Source organism: Lycorma delicatula, chromosome 4, assembly GCF_047948215.1.
Source record: "Lycorma delicatula isolate Av1 chromosome 4, ASM4794821v1, whole genome shotgun sequence".
Lineage (NCBI taxonomy): Eukaryota > Metazoa > Arthropoda > Insecta > Hemiptera > Fulgoridae > Lycorma > Lycorma delicatula.
Window position 1 is genome coordinate 192,780,514 of NC_134458.1, and position 23,102 is coordinate 192,803,615.

At 32.7% G+C, this 23,102-nt stretch overlaps 1 protein-coding gene across 2 annotated transcripts in view; it reads right to left on the reverse strand.

The window, feature by feature from the left end:
- Nucleotides 1-2,935: 2,935 nt before the first annotated feature.
- LOC142324181 (mitochondrial E3 ubiquitin protein ligase 1-like) overlaps nt 2,936-23,102 on the reverse strand; it is a 63,643-nt gene continuing 43,476 nt past the window's right edge. For both annotated transcript variants that reach the window (XM_075364926.1, XM_075364927.1), the window contains 2 exons: nt 16,663-16,795; nt 2,936-3,590 (listed from right to left, as the gene is read on the reverse strand). In XM_075364926.1, the coding sequence (XP_075221041.1) occupies nt 3,263-3,590; nt 16,663-16,795 (461 nt within the window). In that variant the 3' untranslated portion in view covers nt 2,936-3,262. The remainder of the gene's footprint in view (nt 3,591-16,662; nt 16,796-23,102) is intronic.

Sequence of the window (23,102 nt, forward strand, 5' to 3'; positions counted from 1 at the left end):
ACTGACCATGTGAAGGATATTCCGGTTTCTCAGTTCGAACACTGTTATGAAGAATGGGAAAACCGTTTGAAGCGTTGCGTGGCTTCCCAAGGGAACTATTTTAAAGATGATAAAGAGTCCATGTATAATTGGATTGTAAATAAAAAGTTTTTCTGAACTAGTCTCATTACTTTATTTACAGACCTCGTATTTAAAAACTATGGTATATTTCTTTTATAAAAATTCATGATTGTTATTAAAAGTGAAAAATGATGTAAACACTGGTGTAAAGGTTAGCAGAATTCTTAAGAATGTTGGCTTAAGCATGTGTACTTGCTACCAAATGTCTGGATGTCCCTCACGACCCCACTATGTTCCATAAATTTTGTGTAATATTAAAAATAAACCATAAAATCTTAACATCATTACTAGCACATATGATACATTAAAAATTGATTACGTTTTTATTGAATGCAGGGTTCCCACCGTATTTTAAGATTTGTTTTTCCTGACCGATTAAGTAAACATTTTCTGACTCTCATTAATGTTATGCTTTTGTTGTTTATTTTGGAAAATATATAAATATTTTATCTTTGCAGCCTCCATCATCCCCATAGCTGCCCAATTTACACCTGATTTTATTATTTATTACTATGTTTTATTTATTTAATGAATTTTTTACAATATACATTTAAAATTAGGGTATCATTTTGTGATAAATTGTTTCAGTAAATTACTTGCAAAGTAAAAATAAAAAGAAAAAAACATTATTTAATAAGTTTCTTGCATAAAAAACTAACTAAAATAATTGGCTTGCATCTAATTGCTTACAAATTTTTCACAAAAACTAGCCTACATTATTTTGCAAAGTACACAAGAAATAATTTTTAATAACTTGGTTGCCAAAAAAATGCTAAGAAACAGAGATTTCAATTTAACAAAGTATATGTGTATGTTCACAACTAAAAGGAAAACTAAATGTAATACAAATAAGGGAAGTAAAACAGAACACCTTATTTTCTACAGAAAACAAAAGTTATTAACATTTAATGAAAATATTTTGTCATTATTATTCTAACTTATTTGCAGGATCTATCAAAGTATGGTGTAAGGCCTTGATTAATTACATATGAGCATTTAGTAGCTCCAGGCTGGTATTTGACTATATACAACTATCAGGAAACATAATTTTAAAAGTCGCATTAATGTTTTCACATGAACTTAAGGATAACTTTATTTGTACAAACATGAGAACTCACCCATATTATCTCCGCCTTAGAAACACCGTCTTTATAACAAAAAGAAGTAATTGTATTGTCATTTTGCATGAGTAAAGTAGACAAATTTTTTCATTTGCTGCTGAAAGGCTATTACTCTGATCAGAAGATCCAGGCAAAGAACACAGGTGTATCACAATTGTTGATCAAAGTTTTAGCGAGCTGAGTTGAAGTACCATTGGGAGATAAAAAGGTTTTCAGTTAAGGCTGAGAATTCCTTATTTTATTTCATTACACGGCCAATAGGAAGAATCTTGCAAAAGCCAGATTCTTGGACCATGCCACCATAATACAAAATTAATTAATTTTTCTGGAAGAATTACCTAAAATACAAAAAAATAATCAAGATGGTTTGAGAGAAATTCCAAGAAAACAGTAAACAGTCTTTAAATTTTTCAACAGTAACTTTTAGTTAAAATTTCACCACTGAAAAAATAAACTGCAATTTGCAATATTCCTCGTTTAATATAAAAGAATAATTTGGGAATGTAAGAACAGGACTTGCTAATGACTGCTTGATGCACATAGTTGCAATGCGCTGGGTGGTTGGGTTTCCCGATGCTGGGCAAGTATATCAAATATATTTTGGCATTACTTAAGAAATACTTTTATCAATAACTAACATAATCTTCATTCGGTAACAACAATAAAATTCTGTGAATTTTTTGGAATTTTTCCTGATTTTTTTTCTAAAAATTCCTGACTATTTCCTAACATTTACTACCTGTGGGAACCAAGCAATGGCTATTATAATTAAATTTCTATGCAAAAATAATGAAAGGATTTTTTAATACAATTGCGTAAATTTTTTCTTCATAATATTTTTACATGTTTGCGGTTCAACAAGTATGTTGAGAGATTATTACAAATAAAAATTCTTATAGATACAATTTATTTACTTAATTTATAATGTATAAAATAGGTGAATTATAAATAGTATAATACAATTGTGATTATAGTTTAAAATAACTAATGCAAAATTAACAAGTGACTATAGCAATAAGATAATCACAAAATTAACAATTCATTTTTAATGTTTACATAAAGAAGAATACACTTATAAATGACAAATGTCACTGTAACCACCTCTATTCACAAAAATCTCATTGAGCAGTTTCTCATACTTAACTACTGTCCAAAACAGAATACTCACAATGCACTTTTCACTTGTTTGTTACCGCACACTCACTCCAAATGCAACTGCACACTGTCCTTGCATTTATCGCTCACTGAATAGAAACTGAAAACTGCAACTCCGCTAGTCCTGGACTTGACCTGTAAAATTAATAATTGACCCACCGTTTTGTATGTTCAAACGTAATGATTGCTATTGTCTGCATGTTCTATGCTTTTCTATAAATTTTTTATAGAAAGAATTTTTTTATTGTTTCTACTAGATTTTTTTTTCTTCATGTTATCCTCTCTCTCTCTCTCTCATCTTCTGGAAGCTTTTCTATCAGTTACAATTCATTTTTTTTTGTAATTAGCATTACTGGTTTTTATTATATAATGCATAATTTACATTATAATACATAAATAAGGCTTTAAAAGCAAGGTAAAACATTAAACAATGGATACAACTGATGTAAGTCAACCATATAGTTATTTTTAATATTCTGTCGTCATTTATTATTTTTTAATGACTGTAGCAATCCGCAAATAAAAGATTATAAAAAATATCAAAAATAAAAAAAAAGAGTTATTTAATCTTTGTATAAATGTATATACATACAACAAACAACAATATTAAAACACACCTTTACAAGATAAAACTTCATCTACATATTAATACTAAATAATACAATAATTTTATTCTAAAGAAAAAAATATGGAAAACATTAATCAATATTTTATGATGTAACGATTTTGACAAAAAAATAATAATTAGAAAACAGACCAAAATATAGACGCATTTAAATATATAACATGTATTCTACGTATTTATATATATATATATATATATATACATACATGTTAGTTACACCAAAAGTAATTATGTTATTAAATCAAAGAAATACAGCAGCTTTTGAACTTATACTTGCTCGACAAATAGGACATTTATTACTAATATTATCACTGCAGTCTTCACATAAACATAAATGACCGCATGGCAGTAAAATAATTTCACGAGGATTATTACGGCATACGACACAACGTTGTTCTTCACGTAATTCTTCATTATCTCTAGCAGCAGTTCGTCTTTCACGACGGATTTCTTCTAATCTTTTTTTTCTTTCTATTTCATTCATTTTATAAACATAATATTTATAGCCTCTTCTTACCATTAAACCAAAAAGAACGATGCCAATAGTCCCAAATAAAAATAACAACAATCTGAAATAGAAAAGATTGTGATAAACTAAATATAAAAACTAAAAAAAACCTATACAGGAAAAACTAACATTTTTCATTGTAATTTCAGTTTTACATTTTATAATGATGCACTTAAAAAAAAAAACTGTTACAAAAGTATAAATGAGCACTGTTTATTTTTGTTACATTTTACCTTACATTATTAGCTAAGACTTAGACAATATACGAGGTCTGTATATAAAGTAATGAGACTGGTTGAGAAAAACTTTTAATTTACAATCCAATTATACATGGACTCTGTACCTTCGAAATAGTTCCCTTGGGAAGCCACGCAGCACTTCAAACGGTTTACTCACTCTTCATAGCAGTGTTGGAACTCAGAAACCGGAATATCCTTCAGATAGTTGGTTACATTTTTTTAATGTTTCCTACTGTTTTAAAATGGTGTTCTTAGAGGTGGTTTTTTTAAAGTCGGGAACAGGAAAAAGTCGCAGGGACTCAAGTCAGGTGAATAAGGTAGCTAACAAACTACAGGAATGTTTTTCTTTACCAAAAACTCATTAATTGAGAGTACAATGTGACAAGGTGCAGCATCCAGTTGTCTTTGATGATTGGTCTCATGCGGGCAACTCTTTTCTGCAGTCTTTCAAGAATTCCTTGGTAAACATATTGATTTACATTCTGTCCTGTAGGCAAAAACTTATGAGCAATGCCATTACTATCTAAGAAACAAATTAGCACATTAGCTTTTTTGGGACATGGTGAGTTTGAAGTGTGGCACTACTTACTCTGACGTTTTGTTTCTGGGTTGTACTCAAATATCCAAGATACATCACCAGTAATAACATTTTTTTATAAAATCAGTTTCAATTCACCTAGATCATGGCACTCTTCTACCCTGTTGTATTTCTATTCAACAGTGATATTTTTGGGACCAATTTTGCACAAACGTTTTCATGTCTAATTCATTTGTAAAAATTTGATGGACTGTGGTATGGTCCAAATTCAATTGTTCTGCAATCATTCTGATAGTTAATCACCGGTCATATCAAGTCTCTGATTTGCTCAACATTATCTTCACTTTTGGACGTTAACAGTCTTCTAGTTCAAATATTTGGATCGTCAGCAACTGATTCCTGGCCATCTGAAAATGCTTTAAACCTCCTAAAAACTTGGGCTTGTGATAGAGCATCATCTCCATACGCCCTTTTCAATTTTGAAAAAGTTTCAATAGTATTCTCAGAGTTTAATACAAAACTTGATTGCTCATAATTAATATCACTCATTTTTGTTAACGCACAACAAAAACTTGTTTCAAGAAAAGTTTGTTTACGTTTCACATGGCAACAATAGACTAAAAAAATTAATAACTATTATAAATCAGTTGTTCATATAATCATATGTTTACTAGTAATTTTACAGTTGGCACTTTGGCTGCCAAAAAAAAACTAGTTTCATTACTTTATTTACAGATCTTGTATATATTGTAATACAAAAGCTGACAACAGTTAGACTTTCCCGCCATGCGGTTAAGCCGCGTTCTGGGAAAGTACTACAACTCTGGGTTGTTTCTGATGGACAACGTTACAACTGTTACACACACACCTTAATTTAAAATATTTATAATTCTATTTAAAAATAATATTTTTTTGTTTATTTAATCCAATGATACTAACTAAAGCACACACACACACACACACACACACACACACACACACACACACACACACACACACACACACACACACAGTATTTAATTCCCGCTGGTGTGGCAGTACTAGCAGTGATGGACGGCAGTAACTAAACTATTATAACTTCACAACTTACACAGTAGACTGGTGTAGCCACACGGCACTGAGTCAACGGGTGATCAAGTCAACATCCAGCCAGACTAAGTTACTTTATTACACTTTAAATATTATTCATTTATTTAATTCTACTGCTCATCTGTAAATCACAACATACCAGAAGACTACAACAGCACTTTTTTAGGGTAGGGATGCGATTTTGCAATCACTTTTTTGCAAATATTGAATTGTTAACAAATGTGCCGAAGATATATAATATAACCTTGATCAGGCAAAATGTCAAGATACTGAGGTAACCTTGCTCAACAGGCCTCACCCCTTGATCTTTTAAGTTGAAAATTTGATGGAATCAATGCCCCATACATAGAAGTAATCTGACAGAGTTTGGTCAAAATTGGTCCAGTAGTTCTGGAGATATAAGGTGATTTAGAGGCTGACATCGTATATTATTAAATTGGATAGTGTAAAGTTAACTTGTCAGGTTGGTCTATTGGTGAATGTGTCTTTGCAAATCAGCTGATTTCAAAGTCGAGAGTTCTAGCGTCAAGCCCAATAAAGGCGGCTACTTTTATGCAAATTTGAATACTAGATCGTGGATACTGGTGTTTTTGGTGGTTGGGTTTCAATTAACCACACATCTCGGAAATGGCCGACCTGAGACTGTACAAGACTAATAATAATAATTCATACATTTCATCCTAAGAAGTAATACCTGACAGTGATTCCCGCAGGCTAAATATGAAAAAGGACAGTGTAAAGTTAATTTACAAAACTGCAAATAATCCAATAGATACTGATATTACTTTGAGACAAAACTGATGTTCATAATTACTATAACAGGATATATCAAAACTTTTATATTTTGCCTAGTGCAAAGAACAGTGACAAGAAATGGATTACATCAATGACTATACAATGGTACAATGAACTCCCTGAAAGCTTTAAATCACTATTATTCATTTTAAAAAGTCTGTGACAGAACTCCTGTTGGAGAATGTATAGTTTATTTGTAATACTGTTTTGTTTTTGTACATCTTTTTTCCTCTTGTAACCTGTTGTAAACACATTTTTTTTTGTTCAATAAACATATAAAGAAAAAGAAAAAAGTAGGTTGCATTTATAGTGAAATATTAAGTGGTAAAGGACATTAGTAAGCGTGACATATGGCAAAACATGATCCTTTTAATGCAATTATCTATATTTACACATAATATACATGTATATATATATATATATATATATATAATATTATTTGTGTATATATGTATTTGTATATATAATATAATAACATCACACACGAAGGACATTCAATAATTAAAGAGACAAACTGATGTAGAAAAAAACTGTCTTTTTACAAAATGAGATTTTTACTACTTCTCAATAAAATCCCCATCACTATTAATACACACAAATTCTTTGATCTCCTCATTGTAGCTAAACTTTTTTTGCACATAATGCCTCCTTGAGTGGACCAAAGAAATGAAAATCCAAAGGAGCCAAATCTGGACTGTAGGGAAGATATGGTAGTATCTCCCAACCCATTTTTCCAATGGTTTCTTGGGTCAGCTGGTCGGTAAGAAGGTGAGCATGGTCGTGTGGCAATATCACGCGTTTTCTTTGAAATCTGCGACATTTTTCCCTCATTACTGGCTTTAATTTTTTCATCAGCTTGTCTGAATACTAGGCACTGTTTATTGTACCCTGATTTTCCAAATAATCACAAAAGACAACACTTTGAGCATCCCAAAAGACGGTCAACATGACTTTTCCCACTGATGCTTGCATTCTGAATTTCTTTTAGACAGGTGAGCTGGTGTTCTTCCATTCCATGCTTTGTCTTTTGGACTCTGGTTCAAAATGGAGAACCCAAGTTTCATCACATGTTAAAATGTTGTTTAGAAAAGGGTCACCTTCGCTTTCATAGTGTTCTTTCAAGTCTGTACACACTTTGAGTCTTGTTTCCTTGTGTTGTTGCGTTAACTCTTTCAGGACGCACCTTGCACTTGTTTTGCTATACTTCAGCTTGTTACTATTAACATTATGAACTGTACTAACATTTACTGCAACTGTTTTTACTACATGTTCAACTGAAATATGTCTGTCTTCACGAATAATGTTGTCAATGCAGGTTTCAAGCGAAGGAGCTGTCATTTCAACTGGCCAGCCAGGACGCTGTTTATCAGTCACTGAGGTTTCGAGTGTTTTTGAACTGTTCTACCCACTTATAAAAATTTCTGCGGTTCATACAACTTTCACCACACTGTAAAATCATTCGAGAAAAGATTTTAGTCTATTTTTCACCTTCAGAAAGCAGAAAAATGATCACTGAACGTTGTTCAATTAATGTGGAAACTTCAAGTGGACACATCATCGTTAAATGCAATACTGAGGTTATAAACAAAACAATTTTTATCCGTCAGCTGTACTCAGCTCATCCCAGTGATGCCAACCTAGTCATGAAAGTACAAAACTCCTAATACAAACTGTTTCATTTCTAAATCAATTTGTTTTTTTAATTATTGAATGTCCCTCATATATACATATTATATAAAGAGGAACAGGGTTTTTGTTTGTTTGGGATAAACAAAAAATTACATGATTAATTGCAATCAAATTTTTACCTATGTTTCTTGGCATAATGGAGAAGGTTTTTAGATATATTCAATTGAAAAATCACAAAAAAATATATATGTAGTAGTGAAGATTTGCCAATTGAAGCACAAACGTTAATTGACTTAATTGACTTAATGAACTCTGTGAGGTGGGTTTAAGCTGAATGATTCGAATCAATCAAATGATTATTACAAAAATAGTGGAATTAAATTTACATTAAATAAAATAATATGAAATAAATTAAAAATAATTTATGTTTAACAATAACAGGCTTCCCTAGAAACTGCATGTGAGGCTAGACTGGTGAGGTATGCAAGCATATCACGTGGTGGGGCTAGACCGACTGGTAACAAACGGGGCGCCCCTGGGGTGCTGTTTTCAGAAGTTCAATGGGGTGCTCTTATAATATTTCTGCAAAAAATCATCTGATTTTCATCAGATGCAATTCAAATGAGGTATTTGTTAGTAGATAGAAGGCTAACTTTTGCATATATCAGGTACACTCTCGATCTAACAAATCACTGTTATTTGGAAATTTATATACATATGTTATGTTTGTCTGTTTGTTATTGCATCACATGAGATTACTTTCAAGTTTGCAGGATAAATTCGTGTTATCTCAGAGAAGGTTTTAAGCCATCGATTAAGGCCCTAGCTCGCTTAAAGGTGAAAATATTAAAAAAAAATGCATTATTTCTTCACCCCCAAGGAGGGTGAACTTGTGAATTAAAGATAAATTTAATTTTTCATTAAGGAAAAAATAGATTAATTCATTTATTTCATTATTATATTTCTGCCACCACGACAAAGAAATAAATTATAACATTATAGTCGTCAAAGGTACGTGTTCTTCAGTTACTATTATTCTATTTTTATAATTTAATTTTTTTCACGTCTCTATAAAGCCTAAATACTATAATTATAATTATTATTATTTATCAGTACTATTCTCACAACCATGAGGATAACGTACAGTGCAGGGGTGGAGTCCTCTGGGTAGATGGGGATGGTGAGCAAAGTGAGCTCTATAGCCATGAGATAGGCCCCTTGGCCCCGGGAGGCCCTGAGTTGGCTCTGGGATTTACCTGGGCTGACCTGAGCTTTGTGGTTCCAGGTTCTGCCTAGACGGGCTGGCTAGTATATGTACATTTATATATAATTTAAACAATCATAGTATTATAACCACCAGATACAGTCAGAATAAAAAGTTAAAAACACTTATCTTACTGTATCGCTTTTGGGGTGTTACTCCAATCTTCAGCAGTCAAAAATATAAATTACACATTAATTAAAATTAAAAAAAAATTAATTTTATATTCCAAAACTGCAACACCTAGGTAACTGTTTTTACCTTTTTATTCCAACTTTATCTGGTGGTTATCTATATACATAATATGCTAAGGAAAGACAAAAGTGTTTTGCACCATTTATAAAATACCATTAACACAAATCTCCATAAATGTGGTACTATGGCTTGATAGGCAATTTAACTAGATGTGCAACAAACAGATTTAAGATGATAAAGAAAGTGAAAGAGTATTGAGAGTGCAAAAAGTTAGTTAAAATTGCAACTTTTTTCAATTTTAACTAACTTTCACCATCATTTCTCACTGGTCTGCTTGCAATATTATAATTTTATTTGATACAGTGGTACATGTAATGTTTGTAAAAATAAGGGTATATGTAAATTTTATGCCATTCTTTTGTCCAAGTGTGGCTTTTGGTGCACTCTACTGTACCAAAGCCGCAAATCACAAACAGTGTGATCAAATTTTAATGTTCTAGAAGACATTAAAAAATCTGATGATACACAAAGACCATGGGGCTAACACCCTACAACCAAATACACAAAACAGAGGAACAACATTAAAATTTGATCATATTCTAGTAACAAGAGGCTACCACTCCAGAGGTGCAGACAAAAATGGAGCAAGGAAATCTCAATGAAAAAAAGAAAATATTTTTTAGCAATTTTCAAAAAAAGTTTTTACATTAAAATATGAAATAATTTAATTTTACATTTTTAACACCATATTTTATATAATAATAAAAATTAGAATTACAACCAATGGATACAAAAACTAAAAAAAGAAACAAAATTTGATGATAAAAGAAAATTGTCAAAAAAAAATTTTCTTTTACGTTCACAAAATGAAGTTTAGTAAAAACATAAAAAAGTGAAGAACTTTCACTGAAGGAAAAATTAAGTTCCTTAGAAAAAAGATAACACATCACACAGATGTAGTAATAAAAATCACAAGTTGTTAGAACTTCGTCAGTAAGAGGTGAAAAAGTCAACAAACTACATTTACAGTTCTAAACATAATCTAACCTAAAAGTGAAATGAAATTGGGGTAAAAATAAGCGTGAAAACATATTTCAGTTCAATTAGATTTGTAATAAAGAATACTTTCAAAAAATACCTCAAATTTTATTAGACAAAATTTTTTTTCTTTCATTTGATGAACCACGGGACTCGAATATGTCATTTATTCATTTTTTTAATGTACCTTTACAAATCGCTCCGCTAGATAGCAGTACTTGATAGTACTAAATAGCGTACAAAAAATTGATGATCTACTTCAAATAATAAAATTTACAAGAAAATATACTACAGCTTGTTTTAATAGTAAATCAAAGTAGTAAAGATGAAACAATTTTTTTTCCATCGCTTTAAAAAAAAAATAAAAGCATTAGTTTACAAGAGATTATACTAGTTTTATTAAAAAAGTAATAAATAAATTCGATTGGTAAAATCGAATTTAACGATAAAAATCAAGTGTTACACTTTGTAAAATGCAATATTACATCACAGATTTTTGATTCGTAAAGGTCATTATACTAGTTCTATTAGAAAAAGAAAAAAAAAAATTGTATGAAGTGAATGATATGACTACCAACAAAAAAAATTGGCTGTGAAATTCAATTTGTTTTTTCTAAAGCAATCAATTTTAATAATAAATCCATAAGATAACAATTAGTAATTCATAAAAAAATAAAATAATAATCTAACAAAACGCAGTGATATCCAAGAAAAATACAATGAAATTGTAAACCGTATGGCAAGCGTCTCACAGATATCATTTCTTCTGCTCAAAAAACAAAAATTTCTGTAATATAAATAAAACTGTTTTTAACAAAACAATATTGATATCAAAAAAGGTTAGACACTTCATTTCTATTATCAAAATCTGTTATTAAATTAGAATTTTGTTTAAAAAAAAGACATGTTAAATATATTTAGTAGACAATAGATATACAATAATAGATAATAAAAAATGTTTAAGTGTTCCATATAATAAACAAAATTTGTTAGAAAACTCTTACCGGCCCGATTTCATTTATATGCAATCCATATCACATTTACAGAAATACAATTCTTATGATTATTCGTTGTTTATAATAAATGAAATCAGGCTGGTAAGAGTTAACAAATTTTTCTATTTTTTGCTTATTATATGGAACGCTTAACATTGTTTATTATCTATTATTGTATATCTACTGTCTATTCATATAATTAACAAGTATTTTTTTTTTAATTTTAATTTCTACATAAATAAAACCACAAAGACCAAATGGTTTAAAGAAATAGAAACAGATCTAAACAATTCTAAGGATCTGTTTAAAGAGATTTAGAAAAGTGATTCGAGAATCTAAGTTTCCTGAGAGAAAGAAAAAAAAAGGTATAAACCTGAATAGATGGATGGAAGAAAGTTGACAACAAAAGAATGAAAACCTTTTGGAAAAAAGAAAACAAGTCAAAACTATGTAAACGTGATCCATAGTGGTCAGAACAAAAAGAAAAAAAAAGCAAAAGGAATTATAACAAAACACATAAAACAGGAAGGGGAAAATCAACTTGTTGCTTTACACTTTCTTATCTTGGTGTTTCTTAAAGCTGTGATTCATATAAAGTGTCACATATTACAGTACAATAGCTAAAAATAATGTGCTATCAATAATAACAAAAACAAAGATTAAGCAAAATCTAAACATGAATAAAAGTAAACTAATAATATTTTTTGAAACACAACGTTTGATTTGACTTGTGGCATACAAAACTTCAACAATAAACCTGTGGTATATATTAACTCCAGAAAATCTTAAATTTCTATGATTGTCATACTTAGTAAATATAGGCTATTGTCAGAAGAGCATTGAGATATTGAAAATAAGCAGTTTGTGAGGGAAAGTTGATGTATGTAATAATTAATATGGTATAGAGGTACAAGAAGAGTAAAAGTAAAGATTCCCTAAAGAAAATGAAAAACTGCAGATGAGTGGAGGTGGCCAAGAGGTCAACTGTAGTAGATGCAGTGACAAAGTAAATTTTTTTTTTTTTTGTCTTCAGTCATTTGACTGGTTTGATGCAGCTCTCCAAGATTCCCTATCTAGTGCTAGTCGTTTCATTTCAGTATACCCTCTACATCCTACATCCCTAACAATTTGTTTTACATATTCCAAGCGTGGCCTGCCTACACAATTTTTTCCTTCTACCTGTCCTTCCAATATTAAAGCGACTATTCCAGGATGCCTTAGTATGTGGCCTATAAGTCTGTCTCTTCTTTTAACTATATTTTTTCAAATGCTTCTTTCTTCATCTATTTGCCGCAATACCTCTTCATTTGTCACATTATCCACCCATCTGATTTTTAACATTCTCCTATAGCACCGCATTTCAAAAGCTTCTAATCTTTTCTTCTCAGATACTCCGATCGTCCAAGTTTCACTTCCATATAAAGCGACGCTCCAAACATACACTTTCAAAAATCTTTTCCTGACATTTAAATTAATTTTTGATGTAAACAAATTATATTTCTTACTGAAGGCTCGTTTAGCTTGTGCTATTCTGCATTTTATATCGCTCCTGCTTCGTCCATCTTTAGTAATTCTACATCCCAAATAACAAAATTCTTCTACCTCCATAATCTTTTCTCCTCCTATTTTCACATTCAGTGGTCCATCTTTGTTATTTCTACTACATTTCATTACTTGACAAAGTTAGTAATAATCTGGAAATGGTTAGAGAAAAGCAGTACATGAGAGATAAAGGATGGTGAAGCTCAGTTACAATTCTGACAAACTAATTATAACGATAACCATACATGTAATATGTACAGTCTTGTGCAAATTAATGTGAACAAGAGGTAATTTTTAGTTAGTTATGTTGCACTACTGATTCCAGATGTAGTACAGCTATTTCCCTCCATTTCAAATATTGCCTGAAAATATCATGCTTATTCTGAAAGGTTATGTACGAGTCATATTCATAAAGTAAGGGCCATCTGCTTATATTTACATATTAGAAAGACTGAACACAGTTTCATGCATGCAGGGCCATCTATCAGCTATTTATGAAGCCACTGCAGTTGTTGTTTGGATTTAAGTAGTAGTTTGCCTGCTGGTGAATGCAGATCACAATGTCCGTGACAATCGTTTCTCCTGTCAGTTATGAAGTGTGTGCAGTGATACGATTTTTGTGTGCAAAAGATCTTCAGCTGCTGAAATTCATCGGGAGTTGTGCCTAGTGTATGGATCTACTGTAATGAGTGAAGGAAAGGTTAGATAATGGTGACGAGACTTTATAAATGGCTGCACAAATGTGCATGATGAAGAGCGGAGTAGCAGGCCCAGTATTCAAACCGATGAAGCTGTTGAACAAGTGAACCGAAAACTGTGATGCGATTGGTGATTTACGATTAGTGCTCTGACTGATGAATTTCTGCATGTTGGACACACCTCCATATACACGATTGTTACAGAAAAACTTGGATAACACAAACTGTGTGCAAGGTGGGTAACAAAAATGCTCACCGACCAACACAAAGAGCAAAGAATGTGTAGTGGACAAGCGTTTTTGGACTGCTATCGACAGGATGGAGATGATTCGTTTTCCACATTGTTACAGGCGATGAGCCATGGATATCTTTACACCAATGCAAAAATTGAAACAAAAGTGAATGCAGTGGTGCCATTCAGCTTTCCCAAAACCGAAAAAGTTAAGCGATCTCCATACTAGAGTCAAAAAATGTTGGATACCGTTTTTTGGGATGAAAAGGGCATCATTTTGGTTGATTTCAGGGAACGTGGATCAATAATTACAGCTGACGTGTACTACAGAATGCTTACCAAACTGAGATGTGCTACCCAAAATCGATGATGCGGGAAACTGTCGTCTGGCGTAATTCTCCTTCATGACAATGCGTGTCCTTACACTGCTACCTTAACAAAGAAGATTCAAGATTTTCATTGGGAACTTTTTGACCACCCTCCATATAGGCCTCCACCTTGCACCTAACGACTAGTTCCTCTTCTTCCATTTGAAAAAGTGGCTTGCTGGACAATGCTTAGAAAACAATGAGGAACTCAAGACTGCTGTTGTCAACTGGTTCAATTCCCAGGTGGCAAACTTCTATGCAGAGGGGTTACAGAAACTGGTGCAGCGTAACCAAAAGTGCTTACAAGTGAATGGTGATAATGTGGAAAAGTAAAGTAGATATGAAGTAAATTAAAATTCTAAGTAAAACCCTTTTCTCATGAGTTAATTTTTTTTTTAATGACCAAACAGCTCTTAGTTTAGAACATGCCTTGTATATTGCTTACCTATTTTATTTTGGTTTTTTCTAGTTTAAGTGATTTTGTTAATAAATTTAGAAAAATATTAAAATGGATTTAACTAATAAGAAAAGAAGCAACACAATAACACTCTATGAACATACTCATATGACTCAGACAGCAGCAGAGTGTAAGGTTATTCTAGGTGTAATTAATAAGATAATTAAACAAAATCTTGAGACGGGTACAATTTCTCCCAAACAAAAAGGTCGCTGTGCAAGAAAATGTAAAACCACCTTTAAAGATGATGCTGTTTTATATAGAATAATAAAACTAATCCTCAGAAGTATATTATTTACTTATAAAAAGACTTAGAATCAGCCGGTGTAAAAATTCACGATTCTATTGTATGCAGAAGACTTCTGGAAAGGTTGCAAGGCACGAAGGCCTACAAGAAAATAATTTCTTATGGACATCATGATGAAGAAAAGGCTTCTTTGGGGAATAAAATACAAAAACTGGAGTGCTGAGACACAGACAAAAGTTCTTTTCTCTGAAGACAGTAATATTCTATTTCAGGGTGTAAGCGTGTCACACATGCGAAGAAGCGATGATGAACGGGTTTCACCAAAACACATCAAACAAGTTATGAAGCTCTTTAAAGAAGATGTTTTGCAGACGCTTCAGCTACTTTGGACCTAAAACTTTAGTACTCATTTCTGGGACAATGAATAGTGAAAGTACATCTCATTATTGGAAAATAGGGCTCTACCAGAAGTTAAAAACCTTGGCAGATTTACTTGTAGTCGAAAATGTTGTTTTGCAACAAGATTTAGCTCCCTGCCACTCATCAATGAAAGTTAAGCTTTTCACGTCTAAAAAGGGATTTAGTGTTTGAATCGTCCTGGAAATCCACCAGACCTGAACCCAATTGAAAATTTATGGGCAATTGTGAAGAAAAGACCGAGAAAAATAACTGCACTAACAAAGAGAAGATTATTTGTGCTGTGATAAAGGTGTGGTTTCACGATCAAGAAATTAAAATAATATGTAAAAAAGTATAGATTCAATGTCTAAAAGAACTGAAATGGTTATTAAAGAGCAAGAACATTAAATACTGGAATAAACACTGTACATTCATTATATGCAATAAATTTGATTACTTTTGAAAATATATTCTTGTTCACATTAATTTGCACAAGACTGTAATAACAAAATTAATGTTTACTGCTTTCAAAAAAAAAAAGCTGACAACACAGTTGTAGGACTTTCCCGTCACATGGTTTTTTTCTGATGCACGGCTTACACACACGACTTAATTAAAAATATTTATAATTTTATTTAAATACAACATTTAAAAAAAATTTAATTCAATGATTCTAAATATTGTGAGCGAGTAATGTATTTCATTTACACAGGTGTGGACAGTACTAGTGGCCACTTTAAATATTATTCATTTATTTAATTCTACCGTACCTGTGATGTCACAACATAGCAGACGACTACAGTAGTAGTCCGGCTGCTAAAAAAGGTGTGGGGTGTATAAGAGGGGTGGCTGGGTTAAGACCCCACTTTGATGGGAAACAAATTTGTGGATCCGAGATGCTAATAGAAAAAACTGCAACGAAAACCCACTGTAATGCCTTCTACGTTTCTAAATGATTACTATTTTTTGGAATGGGGGTTCAATTTAGCAAAAATGTTTTGCATAGAAAGTATTTTTTTATTTTTATAATTGTTCTCAAAAATATAAAAATAAAAAAAAAAGTTTAATTGAAAATTTAACTGCATATATGCTCCTACTACAAGAATATTATAGCAGAATTTGAAGAAAATCAGTCAAGCAGTTCTGGAGATATAAGGCGATTTACACACAAACATACATATGTATGCACATTTTGCTGTGGAAATTTCAATGCCATTTTTCAGTTTTCTGGGGTCAATTCATCAAGATTTGGTGAAAACCAGATATGCCCAATTTTGAACGATCACCATACTTTCCCTTTTATATAGCTACAACTGCTATATAGATAGGAAAATAAAAGAACATAAAATATGAAGTAAGTACTTAACACAGAGATTTAGATTTTTCTGCATTAATAAAAACAAAACAATACCTCATAGTAGCCTGTTCTCCTTTTAACCTTTTAATAATACTCGAAACAGGAGTGACAGTTAGAATATAACCACTCCCATCTGATGGTGGGCCCAATGTCTTTACACCATTTACCACTGTTAATTCACCGATACCTGATAAAACATAATATAAATATAAATAAGCTTAAATAGTTACAATAATATCACACACACACACACACATGCCTATAAATGAGCTTAATATTACTTCTGATTTAATTAAGTACATAAAAAATAAGTTGCTAACTCAAATTTTTCTAAGCTATAAATAAAACAGGAGTTTTTAAAATTCATATATTACTTTAAAGCAATGTCATTTCGATTAATACTATTACTATCAGAAAGCCATATGTGGATAACTACTAAACTACCCACTGCTTATCTATATCAGTAAATAAATGCAATGCATATACATTAATTTTAATCACAAAAGTGAAAATTTAGGCTGCATTAGTGAAATATATGACATAATATTACGTGTATTAGCAGACACAACAAACATTAATACTATACTGTGCAAATTAATTGGAACAAAATACAAAAAAACAATCTTTTTTAAAATTTAATGCGTTTATTCATTCTATGCCATTATATGCACTGATAAATACATGTATTAGTATGATGTATGTTCTTCTTTAGCAGAAATGACCTCCTGAAAACATTTTAGCATTGACGTCATTACATTAGTTCACATATTCTTGATTTCATCATCATGGAACCACCCTTTCATGCGTTCTTTTGTCATACAGTCTGTCTTACCTGAAACGTCTCTTCAAATTCCACAAGTTCTCAATGAGATTTAAGTTTGGTGAATTTCCAGGTCGATTGAGCACATTAATTTGATTTTTCCAGCGTGAAAGTCTTAACTGATACTGAATTACGACAAGGGGTAAAGTCATGTTGATATGTTACATCAAAGGTTTGCATGAATGGAACAATTCTGTCATAAATTAAATTTACTAATTTATATATTATATTCAATTTATTTATTTTACGAAACAAATTATCGTAATACAAAACTAACCTTCTCTGACACAATAATAAAAGGAAAGTCGCTTTCAAAATCAATAAATCGCTAACGAGGATATATAGGATAAAAAATTCTTTTAATTTTGACCTTCACTGTTTACCATTTAATTTGACCCAAGTGTTTTACTTATATGTATGTTTAATTGTAACTACAAGGCCAAAAACGAAATCACATATGATTCTAAATGGGTAATCGATAGTATTTTCAGTATCAATTTATTTGTATCAAAAATAGTTGTGTTTTAAGATTTCTACAATACTGAATGAATGAGTGCATCTTCTTATTTACTGTTTATAAACAAATAAGAAAAAAAAATCATATTATTTTTTGATGGGGAGTATGTTTGATCATGTAAGCATGTTCTCAGCTAAACATAAATGATAAAAGGTGAATTTGCATTACTTAGATTACACAGGGCAAAGATGAAAAAATGTTTTGAATGAATTTGTCTAATTCTTGTAGTCTTCAGTGTGCTGAATCCGAATATAACAATATAAAAAAACCCTCTCATCCATCATTTTTTAATATTTCAACCACAATATTTATTTTTATTTAACAATATTTATTTACTTTTTCAATATTTAAAAAACATGAAATTGTAAGTGAATTCAATGTTATTTTATTATAATTCTTTTACTAGTTATTTAAAATGGTAAAAATTTGTTTATATCCAGATAGTACTAGTCACACTGATGTAATACAGACAATCTACGAACTATTTACAGCTGTTTTTTTTTTGTTACAATCAACCTAACTTCACTTTTCTATCTTTTGGTGCATATGTTTAGTACAATGGCTAGTTGTGGTTGGAAGAACTTTCCTGACAGTTTTTGTTATATTTGTGATTAATCTGTGATCAAACAATCACTACAGAATTTGCTATAAAAGTGTAATTTTCATACTTTGAAACTAAACTTGGCGATCAGGATATGTCTTCTGCACCACATAACATATTGGTTTACTTAGCATTTCTCTCGTCACCACTCCATTTGGTTGCCCTAAAGCATAAGACCGAATGTCTGTGCCACAAACGACTACTGAGTCTCAAAACAGTTTAGCGACCAGTGTCCTAAATAGTTACTAGAGCTTACCTAACAGTGTGATGTGAGCGGACTAAGCACGGTGCTATACACGACCAGCTTACATGTACCAACCACTCACTTGTCATATATACTAAATTGGGTAGGCACACCCTGTCAACTACTAAAAATATATATGACATACATAAATTGAAATTCATTTCATTTAGATAGCAATTCACTGCCACGCCTAGGTCGCTGAATGCCAGCAAGTACCTGTCCACCATATTAAAGTGCTTGGAGCCTTAATTGGCTGGTGGTCAGCCATATCTCTCAAGGTTAGCTTCTCACAACAGTGCGGTAGGAGTCTTTCCCTTAAGTAAACTACTGATGTCAGTTGATCAAAGTAACTGCACCAAGAACTCCCACACGGTCTGACAATGAGGCTCTCACCACATTAACTTGCCACTCGTGAGTGGCCAATTTTCCCCTTGACCTATAAGTTCCAGGGTGGCCTGGTCTCTGGCCTCCTCAAGAGTAGGGCAGTCAAACATCACGTGTTGATTAGACTGGAACACCCCACAGATGCATAGGTCATCAGCTGCAAGGCAGAACCGAAACAGATATTGGTTTAAATCAGAGGTTCCCAAACTTATTTTTCTCATAGACCACTTTCAAAATTTTGCTGGTTTCGGTGGACCCCCTGCAGCTACATTTCTACCATATTTCCAGTCGACGAAATGTGAAGATTAGATCTAACTATGAAAATTTGCGTTACGGCTGAAGATTGTTAGCACACACACCACAAGTTGTATTTCGTTCCTTTGCACGTCTGAACAAGTGTTGCAGACGGTGGCGGCGTCAGCGGCGGCGCTTTGCAAGTCTCGACACGTTCGTTGTACTGAATATGGAATATGCAAGTTTCTACAAGTAACAGCCGCTGAGCTTCTCAAAACATTATCTGCCTAGATTGATACGCAAAGTCAAGCCAACATTTTAGTTCTTCACTATCGAAACCAGATGAATTTACGTGGACCCCTGCTTACGAATAGTGAACCCCCATTTTTTTGTCACGCCAACGTAGACCCCCGTCGAGTCTCCCGTGGACCCCTGGGGGTTCACCTGGACCACTTTGGGAATCAATGGTTTAAATTAACAAGGTTGGTGAGCACCTGGGCACCCGTTGTCCTTAAAAACAAACTCGAGGCACACCATTTCCCCAGATCCCATATAAACTTGTACAGGGATCTTCCCTTAGTTGTGGTGTGCCATTCCAGCTGCCATGCTTCCATCGTGAGGCTCTGTAGCCTCTTCTGCAGGCAGGAGAGGCTGCAGAACCTTACCCGCCTTCCTATTCTATGTTCCCTTAATTTCCTAGTTTATAACAAAGTTACATTGTGACAAAACTGTTTATGATTGAAAAAACTGAGGTCAGATAAAGATTCAGCACCAAATAAAACATAAGATACATACAATAAAAAAGTTATTTTTTGTTAAACCATGTTATTACTTAATTATTAGCTAATTTAGAAAGTATAACAGCCTTTACGATCTGTTTTGTTTAATTCTGGTGTTATATCTGTATACCATTTTCCCACCATCGTAATTAAAAAAAATTTTCAATTAACGTCAAAAAGGAATTGATAAGTGTATATATAAATATTGTTGCCAAATGGCTTCGACGGCACATGGCACTTAATATCCTTAGAGTAGCCCTGAAAAGGGCTGTTTTTGTCATTGATTGGCTTCGGAAGCTCGTTGTAATTAATAACCTTATGGTAGCCCAGAGAAGGGCTGTTGTCATCGAATGGCTTCGATGGCTCGTAATTTATAGCCTTGTTGTGGTTGACGATGAATTGAATATTCACTCTCGTGAATGCTCGTTTATTGGAACCTGAGAGTGGTGGAGCCACAGTGCCGCTATGGTGGGAGAACTGTGCGGTCATCTGCACAGCAGGAGTGATACTTGTACCAGTGCATACATATACTGTGCGTCAGCTCACATCTAAGTTGCTACCATATTATTTATATATATATATATATATATATATATATATATATATATATATGTATATAATAATATATAATTCTTTAAAACTCACAAGACAAGATTCTCTATTTTATAAATTCTATAGCATCTGTATTTTATCTTGAGGTTCTGGGCTTTAGTCCCAGTTAAGCATGGAATTTTTCATAAGTATAAACTTCATTACCATCCATCAGAAATTTTAATCAGCTTGCTCTTCTGGTATAAATAAATAAACGATAGCTCTTCCAAATTCGTATATTTACTTAATAAAGTAATGTCATCATCATACAGGGTAGATGTGCGATTCAAATTCCTAATGTAATATGAAAATCATTAAGTGCTATACGAGGAAGAAAAGCATCCAAAATGGACCCTAATTTTAAACAAGAATACTGGATCTAATTAAAATGAAAAAAAAACAGTTTTATAATTATTTTTAAATACAATTTATTTTCTTAAACAAAGCTGACGACACAGTTGTAGGACTTTCCTGTCACATGGCTAAAGCTGCTTTCCAGGAAAGTCATGCAACTTTGGGTTGTTTCTAATGCACGGCTTACACATACAAGTTAATTTAAAATAATCATTTTATTTAAATAAAATACAGAGTGTCCCATATAAAACGCAACCTATTAATCACTCATCCATCAAATTTCAAAAGTCAAACTTACTCCCCTACTCGTTACTGAAATGTACTCGTCCAATATCTGAACATCCCGGCGACGCAGTAGAACACTACCGATAGTAACAACAATGCAATCATAACCTTCAGTGTATTGCTGGAGACAAGATGGTGTTTTCGCTAGATGAACGTGTTTTCATTCTCGAGTCGTACAATCAGTGGTTGCAGTGCAAGATTTGTTTAGCCATAAGCACCCAGATAAACCGGCTCTAACAAAACATCAGTATTAAGATTAGCTGCAAAATTTAGAGAGACTGGTTCTGCTAATAACAAGTAACACAAATAAATATTGCGTCAGTGTTGAATACAGATACAATCGCTGAAATCAAAGACCGATTACTCGCCTCGCCAAATAACTCGATGAGACGTTTGTCTGCTGAAATTAATTTGTCTAAATCAACTGTTCATCGGGCGACCAAACACTTACAATTACGACCTTATCGCATTCAAAGGGTTCATCAATATCTTGAGCCCGACAAAGAAAAACGGTTACAATATTGTCAACGGTTCCGTCGATTTCAGCGTGAGGGAATTAACGTTATGGATTCGTTATTTATCACAGATGAAGCACGGTTTCAGTCGGGTGGCTACATAAACAGCCAAACAGTAGAATTTGGAGTGCTGAAAATCCCTACGTTTATCACGAAAAACAATTACACTCGCAGAAGTCGGGCGTGTGGTGCGCGATATCGCGGAAGAAAATAATCGGGGCTATTTTTGTCGAGTACACCATTAATGCAGAACGATATCAGGATATTTTATTTCAGTTCATCGCACTCTTGGAAGAGGAAGACAGACACTGCTGGCTACAACATGACGGCGCGACATCGCACTACGCAGGTTCAACTTCTGATTTCGTCGAGGAATTGTTTGGTAATCGTGTTATCGGTCGAGGCTTGTGGCCACCAAGATCTCCAGATTTGACCGGCAGATTTTTTTCTGCGGGGTTACCTCAAAGAAAAAGCCTACAGCAACAAACCACGAACACTTGAATTGAAAATCAACATTGAACAAGCTGTATTAAATATCCAGCCACAAACTTTGAAAAAAGAATTGAAGGTTGTATTCATGAAGATGGCGGCCACTTCCAACATTTACTCTGAATGTAAGGTAATAATAAAAATTACATTTACACATGCCTTTTTATTACTTCAATACCTACCAATATAAGGTTGGGTTGCGTTTTATATGGGACACCCTGTACTTTTTTGTTTATTTAATTCAATGATTCTAATTAAAGCGCACGTGCATACAGCATTTCATTCGTGCAGGTGTGGTGGTAGTAGCGGTGACGGTCGGCACTAAATAAACTAATTTAATTTTACAACTTTTTCTTTTTCCTGTTTAGCCTCCGGTAACTACCGTTTAGATAATTCTTCAGAGGATGATATGTATGAGTGTAAAAGAAGTGTAGTCTTGTACATTCTCAGTTCGACCACTACTGAGATGTGTGGTTAATTAAAAAACCCAACCACCAAAGAACACCGGTATCCACGATCTAGTATTCAAATCCATGTAAAAATAACTGGCTTAACTAGGACTTGAACGCTGTAACTCTCGACTTCCAAATCAGCTGATTTGGGAAGACGCGTTTACCACTAGACCAACCCGGTGTGTAATTTTACAACTTACACAGAACAAATTTCACTTGTGTGGCGGGC